Below are 19,466 nucleotides of genomic sequence, written 5' to 3'. Positions count from 1 at the left end.
ATCACCTAGCGCCCCCGCCAGGACGTGCGAGAAGCGACGGCGCAGCACGGTGCGGCGCAGCCCCAGCTCCCCTTTTCCCCTTGCTGGGCGTGAGGTGTCTATGGGGCACCCGCTGCTGCCGCCGCTACCGCCACCGCCACCGCCGCTGGTTGCTGTCTCTATGGCGAGGAGGAGGAGGAGGAGCGCGAGCTCAGCGACACAAGTAGATCTTGCGTCTGCCGGGGGGAGGGGCGGATTGGGGAAGTAGAAAGGGGGCGGGAACGATGAACCTGAGATGGTGAGCGATGGCGCCAGCTGGAACGCGGCTGGCGAAGGAAAAAGCGAGGCGGCGGGTGGAGGGGGGCAGGGTAACGGGCTGAGGGTATGTCAAGGGGGTGGCGCGGAGTGATGACGTAAAGGCTTTGTACCTGGGGCTTCGACGTTGTTGGACGGAAATTGGGAGTGGAGGGCGGTGGCCTAGATCTCAGCTCCTCGTATTTCTTCTGGCAACAGTGCTTGGGAGTCAGTCTGGCCCCAGTAAATCGTTATCAAGCACCTTCACAGTGGCTCTCTGCCAGGGAAGAGAGTTATCTATGACTTGAGTGGCTCTGTGCTGTTTTCGATTCTTTGGGAGCCTGCAGTACGGAGATTGTATCTCCAGTAATGAGAAGGCCTCTGGTGCCTCGTCAGGGCTTCTGGAATTGTAGTAGAGAGAGAGGTGGAAAAGTAATGTTAAGCTACAGGGTCTTTTTAAGAGTGTGTGTGTGTGTGTGTGTGTGTGTGTAGAGGAGTGGGGAGGGTAATGAAGGGGTGTGTGTGTGTGTGTGTAGGGGAGTGGGGAGGGTAATGAAGGAGGGGTCCCCTAGGTCTTTGGTTTCTGTTCTTAGAGGACTTGAGGTTACATTTGTGACTGAAGTGTTTGGGAGGTATCATAATTCCCTTTTTTACCTTGTTTGTTAGGATTTTTTTCAGACTTCCGTGAAAAATGAAGGAGCATTTGGAATTTTTCTGTCCAAGAATCAAAATGTTGGTCTGTACTCTTTATGTGGCATGATACTGTTTTTGGACAGAAGGACAGTTGTGTGTTTATACTTGGGTTTTTAGGAAATTAGAAACAGTTTGAAATGCATACACCCTTTTCTTCCTTCCTCCTGCAGTTAGAGATATTAGAACAGTTTCTGTGGCTGTTACTTGTTTTTCAGAAAGAGATTTTTTTGTTTTCTTTTTTGTTGTTGTTGGTTTACTAAAAAGTACCTTCTAATCTGACTTAAGTAAATGCCACTAAAGTAGATTTTGTAATCAAGTCAGATTTGCTGTTAATGAGTAAAAGCAAACATTACCTTTGTCCTAATAACATCTGATCCAGTCACATTATATCACCATTTAACTTTTCATTTTCTGTGTGGAAATAGATGTCTTTATAAAGTTTTATTCAGAGAGTGAGTTGAATTCAGAGCAATCTTTAAAGTTTTTTAAAAATGATTAGTACATACACATAAAAAATATTGTTTTTGCCTAACATTGATATTAGAACCAGAAAACCTGTTTCAGTCCTTTTCTTTTTCCTACTGATAAGCTGTGTGACTTTAGACAAGTCATTTCCCAAACTGATTTTCTTACAAATCAAGGACTTTGAATAATCTTTTAGGTTTGTATCAACTCAGTTCATCTATGAATCATATTTCTGATATCACTGGCTTTTATTTTGACAGGTACAAAAATAAAGGATAAAGTATTTTATGAAACAAATCTTCAATCAAGTATAACATTTTGATGCTTGGCATCTAGACTTCTTGTGCCCTCACTATGCCAGCAGCAACTGTAGATCATAGCCAAAGAATTTGTGAAGTTTGGGCTTGCAACCTGGATGAAGAGATGAAGAAAATTCGTCAAGTTATCAGAAAATATAATTACGTTGCTATGGTATGCCTATCATCAAATCCTTAAGATGCTTCTTATAAAAGAGGAACTGGGATATTAAAAGTCTTGAATTCAGTTCATCTGGTTAATATTGTAGAGATTAATTTAATTATAAAAAGAAAATTTTGTCAATGTCCTCCAACCAGAGACCACCAGGAACACTTCTGCAATGTGACAAATTGGGTTTATTACTCATTGCAGTGAGGGAAAATGCATACCACTGAAACCATGGGGCATGTGAGTAAGAGTGTTAGAAAAGACTTTAGGATTTGGCTTTTGTCAGGTGGTTTTAGGGAGGGATTAAGGAGGCAGGGCCTTGCTCTGAATTGGATGCTGTTGAGAAGCTGGGGTAATTCTATGACAGGGTATCATAATAAGTCTTAAATAGAATGAGAGAAGACTAGAATGATACTAAAGCTATAAAAAAAGCAACGGTTTACTTACATTAGCCAAGATGGAAAGATGTTTGACCATTTTTGTAGTTTGGACAATGTTTATGTTTTTGTCTATGTTTAGTTATGATTACAGAGTGGTTTTATCTGATGTTGAAGTGTAAAACTGTTCATACTCAACAACAGAAGAACATTAGAACCTAGCTGTGAGTGCCAGGTCAGCGCCCAGCAACACTTAAGGCTTAACTGATAATACCAGATGAGCACAAAAAAGCTAGGGAGCTCCTGCATGTCTTTCTCAAAAAAAAATCAGACCTCCCAGTGGAACACTGTTGATCTGCCGTTTTTTTTGTTGTTTGTTTTAATCAGCAGTGGAGTTGCACGAACATACTGTGCTGTTAAGCATCTCTGCTTTTGCATTTAGTATTTAATCTACCTAGACCATCTATTGAGTTAATTATTTTGCTGATTTACCTGCTGTACTTTGTACATCTATTACAGTTACTGTACTGTTTTCCAGATTGTAAGTTCCACAAAGCAAGGGGTTAGTGTCTTATCCTTTCTCTCCCACAACACACATAGCATTTTGTGTTAATAAAATATCCAGTAAAGTGGTTGAGTTGAATTTAGAGTTTTAGTTTCTTTACTGTTTCATAGTGTTTTGGCATTCAGATTTTGTTCTTCGCTTCCCAATTTGAATTTTAAAAGTGATATAGTATCATTTCCTCAGTATTTTTAATGCAAATAAATAAATGTGCTTTTGTGGGGAGGAGCAGGTTGATTGGTGAAAATATGAATATTCGAGTGTACATAGATTACCTATTTAATAAAAGTATACTTACCCATAATTAGAATTGAAGTTTTTGGTTTTTTTATTTATTATTATTATTTTTTTATTTATTTGACACAGAGAGACAGATTACAAGTAGACAGAGAGGCAGGCAGAGAGAGAGGGGGAAGCAGGCTCCCCACCAAGCAGAGAGCCCGATGCGGGGCTCGATCCCAGGACCCTGAGATCATGACCTGAGCCGAAGGCAGAGCCACCCAGGCGCCCCTGTTTTTTAAAGATTTTATTTAACAGAGAGAGAGAGCACAAGCAGGGGGAGTGTTCGGCAGAAGGAGAAAGAGGAGCAGACTCCCTGCAGAGCAGGGGGGGGCCCGATGTGGGACTCGAACCCAGGACTCCAGGATCATGACCTGAGCTGAAGGCAGTTGCTTAACCAACTGAGCCTCCCAGGCGCCCAGAAGTTGTTTTTTATCCCACAAAAATATATAGTGATCATTTCTCAGATGATAAGGAGTGACATTAGAGACATGATAATGTTCTACAGGAATAAGTGGGTATCACATAATTTTTGGTGACCTGTTTTCTCTGGAGTACAGAGAGAGTGCTGTTTTAGCCCAGGAAATTGAGAGAGTTTTGATGTTTAGACAAAACTTACCTCAGAGAAATAATTGGAAAATATGATGCATTTTCCATTCTTTTTAACCAGTTCTTCATTTAACACTAGCATACTGTGAACACAGTTTCAAATACCCCTTGAGAAACATGAATTTATGATTTTTTCCCCCTTCCTTGGGAATAGAGTACTTGGTGCATTTATCATTCATATCTTATACAGAATAATTTTTTCTAACACAGTATTTAAAATGAGAAAGTCATTAAGTTTGGTTCTATTTTATGGTTCTAAAAAGTAATGCTCTTCATAGTTAAAAGGTAATTTGTATTTGAATACGAATGTGTAGAATATTATCTATAACAGGATTCTTTGACTTGAACCAAAAATTAATGATTTATGCTAAGAATTTGTGGATTGTGGTTTTGTGGTTTCATTTAGTAAATAATGACTCTTAAAACTATTTTACAGGACACCGAGTTTCCAGGTGTGGTTGCAAGACCTATTGGAGAATTCAGGAGCAATGCTGACTATCAGTACCAACTATTGCGATGTAATGTAGACTTGTTAAAGATAATTCAGCTAGGACTGACATTTATGAATGAGCAAGGAGAATATCCTCCAGGAACTTCAACTTGGCAGTTTAATTTTAAATTTAATTTGACGTAAGTGGGAAATAAATATAACCCAAACTTTTTTTAGCTTAATTTTAGGAATTGATTTCTTTCAAGTATGTTGAATGAAATGCTAACTGAATTTGGCAGTTATCCTAGAAATATTTAAAACCTAAAATTTCAAAAGATTAGATTTCTTCTGATGGAACAAAAGAAATAGGATAAAGAAGACTTTATATTTAAATACTTCGAATTTTAAAGATGTTGTTTGAAAAGTATGACTGCTACTTTTTTTTGAAATCTGAAAAACTTTGGGTATTGAAGACACTTCTTTTTTTTTTTAATTTTTTTTTATTTGACAGACAGAAATCACAAGTAGGCAGAGAGGCAGGCAGTGAGAGGGAAGGAAGCAGGCTCCCTGTCAAGCAGAGAGCCCGATGTGGGGCTCGATCCCAGAACCCTGGGATCATGACCTGAGCCGAAGGCAGAGGCTTTAACCCACTGAGCCACCCAGGCGCCCCTGAAGACACTTCTTGATAGAAAATAACCTTTACATTATATTTTACTTTCAGACTTTGTGTGCAACTTGAAATATATACATCTTTGTTGTAGTGATTATCCTTCGTGTGGAGATATTTTTTTATTACAGTCAAACTCCAGATTATGAATAGATTACATGTCAAGGGCAGTAAGACATTTCTTGGAAACTTGGGTGCATTTTCTTGTCAAGTCAATATAATTATATAATAGTTATGTAATAGTTAAACTCCCTGATCAGCCCACAAAACCTCTTAGAACTAACATAGCAGAGGTAATGGTATCCTTGAACTTGGTATTTCTTTCAGAAACCATTCAGAAACTAAATTCTAACTCAAGCCCAAGGTTGAAATCAAGTTTCCTTACTTGTTGTCTTGATAGCTTAGGAAGTCTTGAGTGTTTTGGCTGAGGGCAGATTGTTTACAAACTGATTCTAAGGTGGGAAAATGTTTAAGACATTCTAAGTTAAAATATTGCGGTGTCCTTCTATTTGACAGCATGTACTTGTGTAATATGATCTTAAATCTGGTTCAGAAAATAGTTAAAGAAGGTGTGGGACAATTAACAGTAGTGCCAGTGTAAGAACCTCCCATTCTCTGTACAACAATGTGATATTTAGTATGTAAGATCTAAAAGGCAGCGCTGATGATTTTAGAGAGTAATGTTGTTAGTGGTGCAGTACTATGGCTTATAATTACATTGTGTTTAGCCTCATTTTCTGTTTTACTTTGTTGAATTTAAAGGGTAGAATTTACTCCTCTCTATTCAAACTGGTAATAACGTTTTATAAGTACTATAATTCTGAAACACTGAAAATTGTCTTTTGTCCTTTTCTCAAAAGATAACCATTTTTAAAATTAGTTCTTCACCGTTTCATTTGTTCTGTTTTACTTTTTTTCCAAGTTGATCATTAGAACACTTTCTTAAACTGAGATACCGTTGTGATGTAAATACATGAGTAGGAGGTGGACCCGTCTATGTCTCCATTTTGGAAAAATTGACCTTTTCCTTTTCTAGAAACATCTTTGTTAAAACAACTGCCGTATTACAATCTTTGAAAGACATTTTCTTCTTAAACAGAGAGAGTTACTTGTTACTGAGTTTTGCCACTATTTATGCTATTGTTAATGTCTAAGATATTTTTAAGGAGAAGGATATAGTAGAATATACTATTTAAATGGAAACGATTATTTGGAAGATAAAACTGGGACTACTTAATATGGAGAACAGAATACCACGAATAGAATCTTGGATATTTTGAAGAAAGATGAAAATTGACTTTTTTATTGAGTGTCTAGAATGTGTCAGCAGCTGGGTTAGGTGCCAGGGATATAGTGTTGAGGAAAATTGGTCATGGTCTTTATAACTTTTTGTTCCTGTAACATTTCTGTCTGCTCTCCATTGCCAAAGTCCAAAAATTAGAATTTGTTAGATAATGATCAATGTATAGGAGTTCTCTCTAAATTGAATTTGGGGTTGATAGTAAAATGAAAGTTGAAGTAGAATATTTATGAGCTGTGCAGAAGAAAGCTATCTCAAAGGAGATGAGAAGAAATTTCTAAAACATCAATTTGATGATTGCAGTAATTACTATTTGAGAAAATCATTTTGATAGTGTAATAGAGATTACAGGAGATTGTGGGTTCAGTGGTAACAGAAAGGAAGCTGATAATTCACTGAAGGAAAACGGCAGTGGAGAGGAGATACAGGGAGGACTGTAAGTGGAAAGGACAGCAGAATCAGAGGGTGGTTTTGATTTTGTTTTATAGGATAATGCACAGGCATTTGAAGGCTAAAAGCCTATTGTCATGTATAGAGTTGCAGTCTGTTCATGTTGTCTTTCATATAGTCTTTGCAGATTATTTATTTATTTATTTATTTAACAGAGATCACAAGTAGGCAGAGAGGCAGGCAGAGAGAGAGAGGGGGAAGCAGGCTTCCCGCCGAGCAGAGAGCCCGATGCGGGGCCTGATCCCAGGACCCTGAGATCATGACCTGAGCCGAAGGCAGAGGCCTCAACCCACTGAGCCACGCAGGCGCCCCAGTCTTTGCAGATTTTTTGAGCATCTTACATGTTCTTGGTTTCAGTTCATAAAACATTAAGTTTTGTGACCGTTTGTGCATTTGTGACAGTCTGTATTCTGGTTTGTCTTTGCTCATGATTTTTTAGCATAAACTTAAATATATAGGGTGCATGTTTTAAAATATAAAATGTATGGTGAGCCAGGAATGGATTGAGGTTGGAAGGCATTTCCAAATTATAAAATCTTTAGTCTGTGTTTAAAAATGTGAATTTGTGTAGTAGGCTAAGTTTATAATTGTAGGTAGTCAAAAAGTAGGGGCACCTGGCTGGCTCAGTACATAGAGCATGAGACTCTTGATCTTGGGGTTGTGAGTTCAAGCCCCATGTTGGACATGGAGCCTACTTTAAAAAAAGATGAAAAAATATATTTATGGGATTTAACATACCTAGTTAAGTTTCTGTTTTTAGGATATAGTTTTGAGATGAGCAGCCTTATATCTCTGCTTTTTGGGAAAACCTTTTTTAGATATTTGTACATGGCTTTCACTCCAGTTCAGTTATTATGCCTGGATATTTTGCCTCCTTAAATTTAGTAGTTGATGAGTGTTAGGAGCAATCATTACTGTTCGTGAACAGTATGTGTTCTGAACAGATTGTTATAATCAGTAAGCCAATGCCTGCACCTGCAGTAGTCCTTACATTTTTGACTAAACAATGTTTTGACTACTTTTTTGAGATTTCCATCCTTTAATATATTCCTACATGTACTAGGATTTTTGAAGCTTGGGAATGTGGACTCTGGAGAAACAAACTGAGGGTTTTGCTGGGGATGGGGGAATGGGTGAGCCTGGTGGTGGGTATTATGGAGGGCACGTATTGCATGGAGCACTGGGTGCAGTACATAAACAATGAATTTTGGAATAAAAAAATTAAAAAATTAAAAAAAAAACTTGAAATGGATACCATGGGAAGGGGATTTGGAGGTTTGAATTTGAATTGATTTGGAGAATTGAATTATAACAATTACAGAGTTTTCCTTACCAGCAGGAAATTTTCTTCATTCTATTTAGAGATTTATTAGCCTACCTGTGGAGCTTTCAGCTTTCTCTTCTAATGATTTGGGTATTATAAAGCATGGAATTGGTTCCAAATTTTAAAATATTTACTCCAAAGAAATATAAGATAGTACATTAGCTTAATCTGCATTGAGTTATGTGAACTATACAGAAAAAAAGAGAAAGAAGTAATTTTATACATTTTTTTTTAACTAAACTTGTTGATTATTAAGCACCTGAGGTATTTACCCAAATCTTTCTCCTGGATATTGTAATTCAGTAGGTCTAGGTATAGGACCTGGGAACCCATATTTTTGGTACACTCTCTGGATGATTGCTGTCATTGGGCAAGTTTGGGAAATTCTGATTTAAGTAGTGCAACACTCACTGTTCCACCTCACAAGTTTTTTGATGTGGTGATAGACATTAAACAAAAGTGACAAAAGTCATTGCCCTTTTGAATCTGTGTACTAAAAGATAAAGTGAGCATATGGCCGAGTATAATGTGAGCCTAGGGAAAGAATCTTATGGTTTGGGTTGGTTATAATTTGCTAAAGTATGCCTCTCAGTGTGAGCATCAGAGCCTGATGAGTGAGATTTTAATTGTTTAAGATACATATTTTTAGTGTAATAAGGCCAATGATATCTCTCATTTAATGAAAAAAAACTTATATTAGGTTTATTCAGAAATCCTTCCTAAAGGGTTTTTCCTGCGGGAAATTTTGACCTAAAGTGGTGATTGGAGGTCCCTCTATTTTTTTAGATGTTCCAGTGGCTAGTATTTGTTTGTTTTTTAAATTTTTATATTAAGGATAGTTCACATATGTTACATTAGTTTCAAGTGCATAACAGTGATTTAACGATTCTGTAGATTGTACAGTGCTTACCACAATAACTGTATTTACTGTTTGGCACCATACAACATTATGTTTTGTTATTTTTCAAAGACACTTAGAAGCAGACTGATTTCCAGAGAATAGACTGTAAGAACACTTTTTTACCTAAATGTAATATTTCTTTTGGTTTAATTAGTTTTGTTAAAGCTTTTGATAGAATTTTCTTTCGCTAAGTGGTGGAAACCAGTATTCTTGCAATTTAAAAAGTAAACGAAAAAAATCCAGCGGGCAGTGCACAAAATACTTACCATGTATTTTCAGAAACCTGTACCTTTGTTTTGATCCTTTTTTAAAATTTAATTTAACATTTGGATTACCGGTGTGTTCGTGCTTAGAAATTAGTGGTTTCTTTTTGTCTTAAGTAAAATCTTGAATGGTTGGTTTATATTTAGATTTCCTGGCTTCATTTTTGGGAGGTGATTTTCTAGGATTAAGATTGTTAAAAGAAGAAATTATTGCTATTATAGCAAAGTCTTCCATTTTAAACATTTTACTGGTTATTGGAGCCATTTGAAAGGCTCATCATTAGTGAGAGGAGGAAATTTCTTTTTCTTTAGGATGGAATGTAGTTTTAACGTAGCCACATCAGATATTTTCCTCTTGGTCTCCTTCCTGATCCTGCTGGGAGCATGGGAGATGGATATAGGCTGTCACCCACCCCTGTGGCTACAGCTCCATGGGGCAGCAATAAAAAGGCTGCTGAGACTGAAAACCCCTGAAAAGAACATATCTTTCACTTTGTGGTGGTAGCCCCTGGTGAGTAGAAGACCCTTTTTTCAAACTCAGTTAAATATATGTAGCTTGTGAAAAGCTAATGACATTGAATCAGTAGTAAAGATTAAAATCTCACCCTTGGACTGCTTTGAAAGATGATTTACTGAACACTTTTCTAAAATAATAACCTTAATATTTAAATTGTATTTTCCTTCCTATGTGAAGCATTGGAATAATCAGACCCAAGCCAGTCCTGTGTTTTATAGTTTCTGGTACTGTAGGTTGTAGATGTAAGTGGAGAAAAATGGCTTGTTTGAAAAATGGCATTTTTGAAGGTTGTCTTTCTTCTTCTGCCAGGGAGGACATGTATGCCCAGGACTCTATAGAGCTACTAACAACATCTGGCATCCAGTTTAAAAAACATGAGGAGGAAGGAATTGAGACCCAGTACTTTGCAGAACTTCTTATGACATCGGGAGTGGTCCTCTGCGAAGGGGTCAAATGGTTATCATTTCATAGGTAAAAAGATTGCACTGAAAATGGCATTTGTGTTTCTATTTCCTAACTGCTCCACACTTGGTGTGGGTCACTGTTTCAGAACTTTCAAGCTCAGTTCTATAAGGAACTGGCTGCCACATAGCAATCTCCTCTCAAGAAGCTAATATTGGTCTATTTAAGGGTTAATTTAAAGGTATGTATTTCATTTTTAGCCAGTGAGAGAGACAGTATTACATAGTGGAAAGAGTTAGGCTGACAAAGTAGATCTTGGTTTAAATCCAGCAATGCCGTTTGGAGTCAATGTTACTGGGGGTTATTTAACATTTCTGAGCCTTAGAATGAAATCATTCATTTGTTAAGAAAATATTTATTTAATATCTACCAATGCCAAGCACTCTGGTATAAGATTCTAGGAATTAAACTAAAAATCCTCAGCCTCATGAAGTTTATATTCTGGTGGGAATAGGCAATTCTTTTTGAATGATGAAATTTATATTGTGGTTTGTTGTTGATAAGTGCTGTGGAGAAAAAAACAGCGAAGAGAATGTTAGGAGTGGGTGGGGGGTTGTGGATTTTAATTTTTTTTTCAAAGAGGAGTGGTCAGGTAGGTATCACTTAGGTAAATATCTAGTTTTTAATGATCAATAATATGTTTAGAGCATTTTAATAAAAGATTTTACAAACTGTAAATTCTCAATAAATGGTCGTTTTTCATTCTTACTATAAAATGAAACTGGATTGTAAAGAGAATTTTTAGAAAGGGAAGTAGTTCCATTTTGTAAAAATAGACTTCTAGGTAAGAAAGTTTTTCTGTTGAGGTACACTAAATTAAATTGGAAGCACAGGGACTAAAAGTGGCCTTGGGAATTATTTTATTGGGCCTTCTATTAATGTTCTTATATTGGGTCCATTTCACACATTTTTAAAAAAAAAAAGAGATTCCTGCATGCTTTAGAATTTCCAACTCTGGCCTCTGGAATGATTGTAGTAAAGGATTGTTCATTTTGCAAACTCTGATGTAGTACGAAGCAGTAGTTTTTGAGTTAGGAGTACTGAACATATTAATTGTCACCTGTCATCTTTTTTTTCTGTTCTCCATTTGAGCCTATACCTCAGGAGACAAGACTGAAGTCTCTGTTAACATTGGGAATGTTTTTCAGGGTTTTGTTTTGTTTTGTTTGACTTTCCTGGTCATGACTAGAAACCTTCATCCTTACGTTCTGCTGTGTATGACTTAATTCTTTCATTCAAAAAAATACTCTAAGCAAATACTGCATGCTAGGCACTGGGGATATTAAGATGAACAGAAACAAGGGGTTCATGTCTTCTTAGAATGTATAGTCTAAATTAGACTCCAGTATTTGTCAAGGTATGTTAAGATTTTATTATAAATGTCATTAAATATTTTCATCATATTCTAATATTCTAATATCTCATATTTCTATGAGATAGAGACTAGTTTAAGAAAGTTATAAATCCTAAATTCTTGTACAGTCTTTTACTAGTAATAAGTAAATGCTGTATTGACTTCTCTTTAGTTGGATGATAGCAGTCACTTCCTTGCCAATTACCAGAAATTTAAAGGTTTCTGCTGTTAATTGCTTATACCTTGGTATTCCTTAACCGTCTTCAATGGTAAAGCTTCTTTTTTTCTTTTTTAAAATTAGTAGTAGTTCTGAACATTAAATAGAAATTTTATTTGTATCCCCCAAAAGATATATTAATACCACCTCTCACCAAATAATGTACTGACTTCGAGCTATGTGAAGTAAAAGATTTTAAAGATATTTTTAAAAATGTGATTCCTACTAGACTAGTGGAGAAAACAATAATGCATTTTAAAGGGTAGTACAAGGAAACAGTTTGTATAAGAAATCACTGGGAGCTAGACTCTTCAGAGGAGGCATCTTGTCCTTGAAGTAAAGGTAGACAGGGAGAAAAAGGGTGTGCAATTAAGGTCCAGGAATGTGGGGACATACAAAGCTATGGAAAAAAAAAAACAAACAGTAGAGTTAGGAGATCTTGACTTGAAAGTATGGGAGTTGGTATTTTATTCTCTGGATATGGATAGTAGTTCTCAGTGTTTACTGAGAAATGCAGCATTTCCATTAGTATATCTTGAGGAGCCATATGACATAGGAACAGAATTTTGAGGGAAGAGAATGACTGATAAAATCATTTAAGGAAATGAAAATACTTTCATTAGGGAATTACTCTTTGGGTTTTTATTTTTAATTTGGGGCTTGAACTCATGATACTGAGATCATGACCTGAGCCAAGATCAAGAGTTGGATGCTTAACTGACTGAACCACCCAGGCACCCCACTTTGGGTTTTGAAGCATATGACCTCTTTATGTAAAATATGGGAAGAGTTGTATTATTTTTGCCAATTCTGCTACATTTTGACATCTTTAGCCATGTTCCATTCATATTTATTTTTCCATTTCCATAATTAACAATTTTTGAGACATCTATGGGTAGTTTGATGCTTAGAGTTCTTCCTTTAGAGATCAGCAAAAATAGTAACCTAGTGACTGTAGGCTTGAGAAGCTAGTATAGATCTGTATGCTGGTATCTCTGAATGGTAGAAGTTCGTATCACTGTTGGTAAGATGATGGCATTTTCCTATTATCATTACATCATTACAAACATGTCTGTTTTCTCACTTTGTGTGTGTATGAGGGGGCTTCCTTTTTTTGGGGGGGGGGGTAGATTCCTTTTTTGACCTACAGTTGCGGCTCACTTAAAATTTGTATCAGAAAAAGAAATTTTTTCATCTCTATGGTATTTATATGTCTCTGTTCTGTATTTAACCCTTTTGTAGTGGTTATGACTTTGGCTATTTAATCAAAATCCTGACCAACTCTAACTTGCCTGAAGAAGAACTTGACTTCTTTGAGATCCTTCGATTATTTTTTCCTGTCATTTATGATGTGAAGTACCTCATGAAGAGCTGCAAAAATCTCAAAGTAAGGCTTTTTTAAGTGGCTGTTTATAGTCCACACACTATTTAGACTGAGTGACTGATAAATAAGATGTTAGTGTGGGATGTTGTTTTAAGCCATATTTTAAGTTTTATGTTAAATGTGATTATATTATCTGGTCATTGATTCTTTTTGTTGCATAAATTATTTATAGGAAATCCTTTTTCAGAGTTTCAGTGTATATTGGCAGAATAAGTTTTCAACAAAATTCAAACCAAGAATCAGATTTTCATCTTTGCCAGATTGAAAATCATAAACCTGCACAAAAATTGTGAAGACTAGTGAGGCTGTCATGCACAGAAGTGCAAGTTCATGCTGCCCAGCATGCACACAATCTATCCATGCAAGATAAAATCTGAGCAGGCCTGCAGTGTGGTCAGTAATGTAGCAAACAGTGTTTTCCCTTCAGCTTGGACAAAAATTATTTTACTGGTTCAAGTCACAGATCACGTTCCTAGGATTAATTAACATGGCTAAAAGATTTTTTTCCCCCGGCCTAAAAGATGTCAAGATGTTAGTGCTTCTATAAATGTCTAGGTCCTGTCTGGACAGTAGCTTGCGTTCTGACACTGCTGAATGCATGTGTAATAATGTTACTTCTGAACATGAATTCTTTAAAAAGGAATGTTTCTTTAATCAGTAAAGTGCTCCTTCATGTTTGAGAATGAATTCTCTTGGTGGCTTAGACTCCCAAGGAATAGAAGGGCTTTATTTTTTATTTTTCATTTTTTTTCCAGCTGTGTTTGTATTTAAGCTGCAACTAAAAAGCATGTTTAGGTGAAGTGGCTGCTTGGTAGAACCTACATTGGGTTGATCACATTTTCTTACCAGGTTTTTAGAAGTGCAAATAAAGTTATACCTTTAGGAGATGGCAAAAACCTTAAGTGCTTTACTTTGAAGCAGAAAGAAACGGTGTAGGAGTTGAAAACTTTGCTTTTGATAATTGAATTTAAAATCAGAAGAGAAGTAATGTTTTGGCCAAAGTTTGCTTACCTTATTACAGAATATGGCATATAGGTGGGGAAATTTTAAAGAAAGGTCACTCCTTGTTTGTAGCACCTAGGAGCAGCAGGATTGTGTGCAATTTGAAGAGACTTCCTGCTGTGACTCAAGTGAACTTGCAATAGGATAGCCTTATTGCTATAGAAACTCAGTCCACCCCTGAAAGCATTACATGCTGAGAATCCATGACCCAGATGTTTTAATCTGGCTTTAGAAGTGCTTTTTAAAATCTGACATGTCTCTGCAACGACATATTTTAGGAACAGGATCAAATTATTGCTCACCATGTGTATGATATTGGAAAATTTTCTAGGTACACCAGCTATTCTGAATATGCCGAGTGAGCTGCTGTGTTAAATTTAGGTTAATGACAAAAGGTGCTTTTTGACCTCTGGTCAGCCATGCTGAATGGCCCTATTCTCTTGCGCTCCTAAGCAGCTGCTCATGATACCTAGTCCTTATGTTATTTTTAGCACAGAACTGCTGTCTGTGCAAAGCACTGTTTCAAGTGGTGAAGCAGAAGAGGGCTAGTTTACCTTAACAACTAGGGAGGAATTTGTGTCTCTTTTGTTTGTCTTGATCTTTCTTTACTCATATCCTGTCCTCCCCCCTGCCATTATTCTCCTTCCCTTTCTTTCTTCCTTTATTTTTACTTTTCCCTTTTATTCTTTTTCTCTTGCTTTCACTCCTTTCTTTTTTCAGCCTGGCAATATTAACATAAGCAGATATTTAGACCCTCATAAGGAGTTGTATTCTTATAACAGCATACTCTTGTTTTTAACAAAACCATAATTAAGCACTTATTGGATTTTTAAGGACTGGTTTAATCACAATAGCTTTGTTTTATACAAATCATGTAGGTAAACTACTTAGAGATGGATTTGTGAGAAGCTTAGGAAAGTTTGAGAGAAACTGCCGATGGTCATTTTATATTGATGGATGGATTGACTGAATGTGCTTGATAAATGTTCCCCTGTACACCTGTTCCCTTGTATAGGATCTGCTTCCCCCAAATCTTCAGGAATGTTATTTGCCTGTCACATGCCTTAAAGCATATGATGAACACAAATTTTCCCAATTAGGATCTCATTTTCTACTAAATTGTAAACTTCTCCCATATTCAACAAATACTTTAATTTGTAATTCACATTCTTTTTTTTTTCTGATCTTCATAAGGTCCATCTTTACGGGCTAAGTCCATTTATATTTTGGTCAGTGTCTAAGTTATATAACTTGTGAATTCGGGCATTGTACTGTTTCTGTGTTGACAGGTTTTCTTTCTTCTAGGGTGGTTTACAGGAAGTTGCTGAACAGTTAGAGCTGGAACGGATAGGACCACAGCATCAAGCGGGATCTGATTCATTGCTCACAGGAATGGCCTTTTTCAAAATGAGAGAAGTATGAAGACATCAGTGCCTTTTTCTCAGTTGGTTGTTAGGTTGAGAACATTAAAAATCTAACGGCAAACGTTTTTGGGCAATAAGTGCTCATTAAATGAAGACCTGGTTAGAGATGTATGTAGGCTGTGTCCAACACACTTGAATGAAAGTGTTCAAAAATAAGTCCTCTTGAAATGTAGTTCAGAGGGCACTGAAAAAATGTTTTCTTCATAGACTGAAAAAATGAAACAATTTAAACTACCTTAGGAATCATGTAGGCCCAACCAGACTATTTCTTAGATGAGAAAACTGAAGCCAGAAACTAGTAACTTCTATCCAAGGACACACTCATTACTAGCAGAACTCCAGAACTCTTTCTGTAGACCACATCAGTGCTGTCGCTGCCAAGTCAAGGAATCTACATGTTAGGTCTCCCTGGCATTGTCTTCTCATAGGCATTAAATTGCTAGTAAAATACCATTTGTTTATGCCATTTTTCAGCATTTTGAGGGTTTGTAGAGTAATGCTTATATAGTGCTTTTTAGTAGATTGAGTCTTACTAAGATGTTCTAAATTCTCAAATGGTTAAGTAAATGTGAAGTAGTTGTTGAATCAAAAATCACACTGAGCAGAGCCCCTTAAGTGGCAAAAGGCAATACTGAATATAAAGCTAGGTGAATTGAAGGCTCCTCCTAGCTTAGTAATGGAGCGATAGATGCAGGTACACCTCGTTGTAAATTAAATGCAAAAAGAAAGTTTTCCTTTTTGCAAAATACAACTTTAGAATTCTTTTGAGTATATCCTCTTAGACACTCAAGAATTGACTGAGAACTATCTGGAAATTTAAAACTTTTGTAGCAATTGTATTAATAATAGAAAGCATAATAGTTGTTATGCCAGGTATTGATTCAGAAATGATTTGGACTGTCTATTCATGACAAGTAAATACTTTGTTTTGTACTTCTTTCCAGTGCTACACTAGAGAATTAAAACAATCTTTTGGATTTTCAGCTTTGCATTTTAAAAAATACCTTAATGGTTCAATTAATGGTGGATTCTCTGCTACTAATTTATCATCTTCATGTTCCTTGGCTTTTTCAAGAATAGTGACCTAGTGTGAATGTTCAGATTTCACTGTCCAGAATGTGTTCAGGGTTTGTTTTCAGCCAACTCAGCCTTGCATGTAGACTCAAGGCTACTTAGAAGCCTAAACTTTTTTCTCCAATCATTGGCAATGCTCATTCATTTTCACCGTTGAGTATTGTTACATTAATGGAATAAGAATTCCTGCCATTTTTCCATGATTACAAACTCTCATAAAATTGATCTAAATGTTAATAGGAAAGACCCTTGTTTATACATTTTTTTGTAATCTTTTTCTTTGGTTTCTCTTGAGCTCTGTACTTCTTGAGAACATTAGATTTACTCATTGAATTTTAAAATGTGTGGCCTCAAAGGAGCACCATAGAAAAGAGCTGTCATTTTAGTTAATAAACAGTCAGTACTTACATTGCTGAAATATAAGTTACCAGTGGTACCTTTTGGTTAAAATTATCTTTTTTTTTTCCCCAAAATTCCTTTTTAGATGTTCTTTGAAGATCATATTGATGATGCCAAATATTGTGGTCATTTGTATGGCCTTGGTTCTGGTTCATCCTATGTACAGAATGGCACAGGGAATGCATATGAAGAGGAAGCCAACAAGCAGTCATGACATGAAATAGTCCTTTTATTTTTATTTGAGCTACACACAAACTTGTATATAGGTTTTATCTCTCGTTGAATCCCTTGAACAATAGATATTACTATTTTTTTTTCTTTCATAGCCCATTTTATTTTCTGCCTTTCAGTACTAGTATGACCATTCCTATCTCAGATCTTAATAAATAGAAAAGCATTCAGGTTAAATTTGGCCTTAACTTAATATACTTGTTAGCAGGCATGTGTGACAGAGTGGGGAAACCCGCATCATACTGAATATTTTGATAAACTTCACCTGCTTGGGCTTGGTTTGTTTTTCCCCCTTCCTAAATTAACTAGCACTGACTGTAATTTATTTCCCTGTTTCATGTCTCCCTTCTATTCTGCAGGAGTTTTAGCTATTTGAGATTGTGGACCATCAATTTTGCACTTTAGAGAGTGATTCTGACTCAAATCCTCTGTTTTATCAGAAATTTTGGCTTTTCTTGCTCTTAGCTGGAAAAATGACCATCTGCCAACCTTATACAGTATTTACTTGTTTTTGACCCACGGAAATAGCACATGCATTGTGCAAACGGTTGATTCAGCAAGACTACAAAAAAAAAAATGAACAAAAAACTACTGAGAGCTTAGTAACTGCTGTTTCTGTACGTAGTGTTTAATCTTCCAAGCACATCTAGTGTCTGTCAGTTTCTCATTGGCATGTGTAGGCTGCTCTGTGACTGAAGAATTTTTCAAACCAGCTTTACACCCTTCAGGAAAAATCCCTTGTGATTGGATGTTTAATGTCTGCCAGGAAACTGGCATCCAAGATAATTGAAGCCGCCGTTATTTTATGATAGCACACTTCCCTTTGATCTGCTTCTTCTTATTCTGTCACTGTTTACCTTATTTTTAATTTTTTAAACATTTTATAGCCATACTTACGATGCTCTTGCTTTGTTGATTCCACAAATCAATTTCATTAAAGTCCAAAGATACAAAGTCTTTAGGTATATATTGTACCAAATTAAATTAGAAGACAAAAAATTGTGCTTTCATAGTTGTTACAAAGATAAATAATGAAGAGATTTGGTGCAAAACAACAAAACACAAAAATATATTCTATATATAAAGCCATATATGTGTGTGTATATATATATATGGCTATATATATATAGCTAATTAAAATTACCTGAGGAGTGTAATGCTTGTTTATTTTTTGTGTATATCTTTGCAATCTATTTTATATATATTGACAAAAGAGATTGAAATATTTAGCCATGCAGAATATGTGACCAGACCAGAGCATGTGTAGGAAGACATTTTGGTAATCATTAACTCTTCCCTGAAATGATAGACTACAAGTTACGATGTGTGCTACCTACATTTGAATCAGTAATACTAGCAAATCTTAAAATGTTAGCCACATTGGTTTGCTTTCTTTGTACATTATTCATTATATTACAATGCTGTAACTGGGTGGTCCTTTTTAAACAAAACGTTATTTGCAAAACAGAGGGTATTATTTGTTTTTAAAGCTTTTGTAAATAAAGCCTTCAGAAATGTTTTCTTATATATGTTGATGACTGGTAATTTTGTTTTAAAAATATTTATTTGGGAGATTTTATTTTTTTTAATTTGGGCAACTGAACAGAACTCGGTAACTTCTTTAATTGTAGCTAATTGTTAGTCTATTATTATTAATAACTCAGTAACTTCAGCTGTAGCTAATTATTAGTCTAGTTTTTATTAGTTGAATAATTAGTCTAATCGAGCCTTTTGCATTTCAACACTGTCAGCTTATTCTTTATGAATACCTCACCTAGATGTTAAGAATTGATTTTTATCTCCTTTCCAGGAAGGCATTTATTCTGAAAGACAAAGTAATGCATTTGATATGACTTACTGTGGCTTCTTTTTAAAGCTGACACAATATAGCAGATAATCTAATAGGTTTCTTATTTTGATCTTCACCTCCTTAAAAAAAATAGGAATTACAAATATTCCCTTTTGAATAGCCACATAGTTGCTCAATTTCTTAGTTTGTGTCAGTTTTGGTTTCTGTCTTTTAAGCAGTAATATTATTTTATAACTTCTAAAAGAGGAATATTATGACCTTTACTAAATCTAGCTTTTGGACTTGAGATATTTGGCTGATAATTTTGTAATGTTCCTGAGTCATTAACTCTGGACTCACCATATTCTATTAAATCTCTTGGAGCAAGGGTCAGCAAACTACAGCCCACAGGCCCAAACCAGGCTGTTGCCTCTTTTTGTAAGGCCAGTGAGATAAGAACAGTTTTTACGGTTTTAAAATGGTTGGGGGCAAAAAATCAAAAGAATAATACCTCCTGACATGTGAAAATTACGAAATTCAAATTTTAGTGTCCAT

At 35.9% G+C, this 19,466-nt stretch overlaps 1 protein-coding gene across 3 annotated transcripts; it reads left to right on the top strand.

The window, feature by feature from the left end:
- Positions 1 to 10: 10 nt before the first annotated feature.
- On the top strand, positions 11 to 18,647 carry CNOT7 (CCR4-NOT transcription complex subunit 7). Of its 3 annotated transcripts, none has more exons than XM_080796862.1 (7): positions 11 to 202; positions 1,692 to 1,902; positions 4,160 to 4,353; positions 9,885 to 10,046; positions 12,851 to 12,995; positions 15,300 to 15,410; positions 17,482 to 18,647. In XM_080796862.1, the coding sequence occupies exons 2-7, from the start codon at positions 1,786 to 1,788 to the stop codon at positions 17,488 to 17,490; spliced, it is 738 nt and encodes a 245-aa protein (XP_080652988.1). In that variant the 5' UTR covers positions 11 to 202; positions 1,692 to 1,785; the 3' UTR covers positions 17,491 to 18,647. The 3 variants fall into 3 exon arrangements, with proteins under 3 accessions (XP_080652988.1, XP_080652987.1, XP_080652989.1); XM_080796861.1 differs by having other exon boundaries at positions 16,977 to 18,647; XM_080796863.1 differs by lacking the exon at positions 9,885 to 10,046 and having other exon boundaries at positions 25 to 202; positions 16,977 to 18,647.
- Positions 18,648 to 19,466: the final 819 nt, after the last annotated feature.

The sequence above is a fragment of the Martes martes genome, assembly GCF_963455335.1.
Source record: "Martes martes genome assembly, chromosome: 2".
Taxonomy (NCBI): Eukaryota; Metazoa; Chordata; class Mammalia; order Carnivora; family Mustelidae; genus Martes; species Martes martes.
Note: the sequence above shows the minus strand (reverse complement) of the source record. Positions and strands in the feature narration are given on the sequence as shown.